This window comes from Phycodurus eques, chromosome 10, assembly GCF_024500275.1.
Source record: "Phycodurus eques isolate BA_2022a chromosome 10, UOR_Pequ_1.1, whole genome shotgun sequence".
Lineage (NCBI taxonomy): Eukaryota > Metazoa > Chordata > Actinopteri > Syngnathiformes > Syngnathidae > Phycodurus > Phycodurus eques.
In genome coordinates, this window is record NC_084534.1 from 14,563,226 (window position 1) to 14,567,628 (window position 4,403).

Here is a 4,403-nt window from a genome sequence, read left to right on the forward strand (position 1 = left end):
GTATCGCCGAATTAAATTTTGCTAAATGAGGAAAAAAAAAAAAAATACTTTTGAGTACGTGTCCAGTGTACACGTGGAACGATCATCTGGACTTGTCTTCGTCTGACCCGGAACATAAACCTCGCCTTGCGAAATAAAAATCCATCGAGGTATTGATTTGAAAAATAAAATGGTAACAAAACCAGTCTTCACGAGTGGATACTCAATAACGTGTTTAATACACAAACATCTACTGGTATCTCGCAAAGAATCCGGTGAAATCCATCCCGTGTCTAACCTCCCGCTTTTCATTGAAATGAGATAGCGACGAACTTCGCTAGCTAATGCTATCTGACCTGGAAAATGTTAAGGCAAAGACAAAACTTTTTTTTTTTTTTTTTTTTTTTTTTTAAATAACCATTTTTTTCCGCTATCCGTCAATCATTCACGATGAGCTGTTTAGTAAATGACGATGACCCTTTTCCTGCGGACGACTGTTTATTCGCTGACACTTTTTCGCAGGACAGCGTTTATATGTTAATGGGCCAGGAGCTGAAGATCACAGAGTTATTCGGTGCAAACCTCGGCGTGGCTGCCCCAGTATGGGAATCCGTAAGTACTCTTTTTCTCACCTCATGTCGACTTAAACGCATGCCATTGCTGAATGCGCATCTGTGTGTTTATGCGTCTGTGTGTGTTTGCACAGGCGCAACAATTATGTCGATACTTTGAGGAGCAACATGTGGAGTGGCGTGGCAGACGCGTCATCGAGCTGGGAGCGGGGACCGGTGTCGTTGGGATCTTAGCTGCTTGCCTCGGTAAATTGTCGGCGTGAGCGTGAGTCAATATCACATTGTGAAAAGTCATCGAATGGTCTCATTTCGCAATCAAACAAAAAGAAATGTTTAAAAAAGTGCCATAGGTCCTTTTCCCGTGTAGGGGGAAATTACCAGGTGAACAGACTACTCTCTACCACCCTACCTGCACGCAGCGAAACACCAAAAATGAGCCATTAATGTGGCATTACTCTGTACATCATTCTGCACAGTGAAAGTCAAACATTCAAATGTAGAACGAGAAGAAATTTCTTTGGGGGAAAAAAAACAGAATATCACTGAACATGGCTGACACATCTCCAAACAGTCTCCCTATCTGCACAGGCCTGGCTCAATTGTGCAGTTGCTGTTCCACATACATCCATGCAGACCCTTCAATCTGTACAGAGCGCTTGTTCGGAGCCTGTGGTTCTGGTATTGTGCAAAGTACCAGCCAGTCATGGTACCAACCGATGTCATCCCAGAGACTTGGCCGATGGAACTTGTTTATGCCAATAGCAGTGCATACACTTAACTTTCACACTGTGCCTTTCAGCATCTCTGATGACACCTGGTTATTTATGGTTCATTGTCGTAATTAACGACGCATCAAATGAGGCTTGCTGATATTTTTTTTTACTACGTATAGCATGTACTGTTATAAAATGTCTGTAATAGCTGTTGTAGTACGTGTAACATTATCAGCATGTGGCTAAACTATGCCCACCCTGCCACGGAAGGCTCGCTGACAGGGTGGACATTTTTGGCTAATGTTAGCATTTAATGAGTACATGGTGGACGTTCACTTAGCAACATGATTCAGTTAGCAAGCGGACTGTGTACTGTTTAACACATATTTCTAATTTCTGAAATGTTTTTATCCATCCATTTTCCATACCGCTTTATTCTCAGAAGGGTCGCGGGCGTGCTGGAGCCTATCCCAGCTAGCTTCGGGCGAGAGGCGGGGTACACCCTGAACTGGTCGCCAGCCAATCACAGGGCACTTGGAAACAAACAACCATTTGCACTCACATTCACACTTAAGGGCAATTTAGAGTCTTCAATCAATATTAAATGATATTTCACTATGACAGAGTGGACATGTTAAGCTTGACAACATCTAACTACACACCTAATATGATGTAAATTACGAAACATAAGTGTAAATACTTACTCTGCAACTAGCCACTGAGCTTCGAGGCATAATGGCGGGTTGTCGAGACGGGGAGTGTGCGGTAGGCGGAGGCGTGGTGGAAGAGGTCAGCAAGGCGGGGAACACGGAAGGAGCACTGAGGGCGAGGAAGAACATGGAAATCAGAATAATGGGAATAAAGTGTAGCCCCCATGCAAGTACTAGGGCAGTGTACCACAGGTGAACGTTAATACTCTGGCGAGGGTTTCCAGGATCTGGCAGGCTGCAGGTGCTCATGACAGTAAGCCCAAAATGACAGGGTGGACAGCAATTTCAGGGACAAATGCAAAATGTTCAATGCCATTATGAAAATAAAATATACATGATCAAAAGGACTTGTTTTAGACCTCAGAGTTTAATTATTCTGCTACATTTTCATGCTGACTGAGTGATTCTGAGGAGGACACCAAAGGCACTTTATAGTGATATTGACCCGCATTACAGTACATCATTTGACGTGACGTCAGGTCATCGCTGTATGTATGATATTACAATGTTGCAGCGGTCTTTATTCCTTCATTCCTGCTTAGGACTCAATTGGGAGTTGTAACAACACGTCGGCAGCATATTGCCGGTTGCTTGCACTTTTATTGAAGACCCCCCCTCCCCCCCAAAAAAAAAAAAAAAAAAAAAAAAAAAAAACTTCACAATAACAGCTATCACCGGTAACGGACAGTTTTAGCGGTGAGGGTAACCGTGATTTTTCAAAACCGTGTTCTACGGTCAAAACGGTACTAGTTCCATGCCTACATTTTTTTAACCGTCGCAATTACACAAGTACCTTACACAAGTAAGATAACCGCTGTATAACAAAAGTAAAATAAAGTAAAACTACTCACGACTTCCAAGACACCTAACATAATAAAGAGGGAACAGGAAGGTATTTGCAAAGTAGCAGTTGTATCATTTCTGCTTTTTCCATCAATGGCTGAATGTGAATATTTGAATTTAAAAAAAAAACGGCATATTTTGACTTGTGTTTACTTTCAGGTGCAGACGTGACCCTCACAGACCTTCCTGTGACTCTTCCACAGCTTGAGGCCAACGTCTGTGCCAACATGCCATCCAGCGGTTGGCCTTCTGCCCCTCCCACTGTCCTCCCTCTGTGCTGGGGTGAGGACCACATGAGGTTCCCCTCAGACTGGGACTTGGTCCTGGGTGCAGATATCGTTTACCTCCCCGAGACGTATCCACTGTTAGTGGACACCCTGGCTCACCTGTGCAAGAATAAGGCCGTGGTTTACCTCTCGTCCAAAATGCGGAAAGAGCACAAGACGCCAAGTTTTTTTGAAGAACATCTGTCCATGAGATTTTGTGTACAACTTATGCACCGTGATGACAATCAAAACATTAATATTTACAGAGCGTCTCTTAGAAAAGCCCAGTAAGAACGTGGATATTCTACTCTTACTGGATTTTTTTACCACAGCAAGACCAATCATGGCTGTATTCTTTTGGGTCAGAAGCAAACGCCACATTGTCACTTTTATATATCTTAATTTTAAAATTGTAGTTGGTTTTTAATTTTTTTTTTTATAGTGCAGCACAGTGAAGTAGTGGTTACCACATCTGCCTTACAGTCGAGAGGTTCTGGGTTCCTGTGTGGAGTTTGCATGTTTTCCCCGTGCTTGCGTGGGTTTTCTACAGGTACTCGGGCCCCCTCCCACATTCCAAATAGATGTAGGGTAATTGAAGACTCTAAATTGTCCATAGGTGTGAATGGTTGTTGGTGTATATGTGCCCTGCGATTGGCTGGTGACCAGTCCAGTGTGTACCCCACCTCTTGCCCAGAATATGAATGGGTGAATTCATGTTGGTGTGTTATTGTTTACCTAATTCTCTTGAGAAACAATGAAAATAATCTTCATGATGAAGGTCATTATTGTAGTTGTATAACTACTTCTTGATGATTTTGTTTGGTCAGATTATGTGATAATTTGATAATCAGATTAGGGATGGGCATTTGATTGCAGGTAAATTTCCATAATCAGATATGGGGAACTCCAAACAATGAAGTCAGTAGTTTTTACTGTTAAAATATAAATTTTAGAATAATGTTCTGAACTCTTGTCCATGCTAGTCTTTATATTGAGTAGAATATCTTCCCACACCTTTAGTAGAATAACAAGACAATAATAAGAAGAACACCCGTTGTCATGTTGTTCTTCAGAACAAAAACCAGTTGAGACTGAATTTTGCTGAAAGTAGTGGACCCCGTTTTGCCTCAATTGCTTCAGGAAATGATCGCGCGACAATCTATTTCACGACACATTCCAGTCAATTCTTAATCATTTCCTCAACTAATCATTTAAAATACTTAGTCTTAATATCGGTATTAACTTTTTACATCATATTTTGAAATATGCAAATGTTAAGCATGACATCTTTTTAAAAATGTTTAAATCATTTCCACAAAA

General features: G+C 41.7%; 1 protein-coding gene across 1 annotated transcript; it reads left to right on the forward strand.

The window, feature by feature from the left end:
• The first annotated feature begins 428 nt into the window (after positions 1-428).
• On the forward strand, positions 429-4,403 carry LOC133409209 (EEF1A lysine methyltransferase 3-like). The gene is made up of 3 exons (XM_061688923.1): positions 429-591; positions 686-797; positions 2,977-4,403. The coding sequence occupies exons 1-3, from the start codon at positions 430-432 to the stop codon at positions 3,372-3,374; spliced, it is 672 nt and encodes a 223-aa protein (XP_061544907.1). The 5' UTR covers position 429; the 3' UTR covers positions 3,375-4,403.

What these genes read in the sequence shown, in the direction of transcription:
- LOC133409209 (XM_061688923.1), top strand. Translation starts at nt 430, where the DNA reads ATGAGCTGTTTAGTAAATGACGATGACCCTTTTCCTGCGGACGACTGT. An exon ending in CTGCCCCAGTATGGGAATCC is followed by an intron (nt 592 to 685) that starts GTAAGTACTCTT and finishes GTGTTTGCACAG; the next exon opens with GCGCAACAATTATGTCGATA. An exon ending in GATCTTAGCTGCTTGCCTCG is followed by an intron (nt 798 to 2,976) that starts GTAAATTGTCGG and finishes GTTTACTTTCAG; the next exon opens with GTGCAGACGTGACCCTCACA.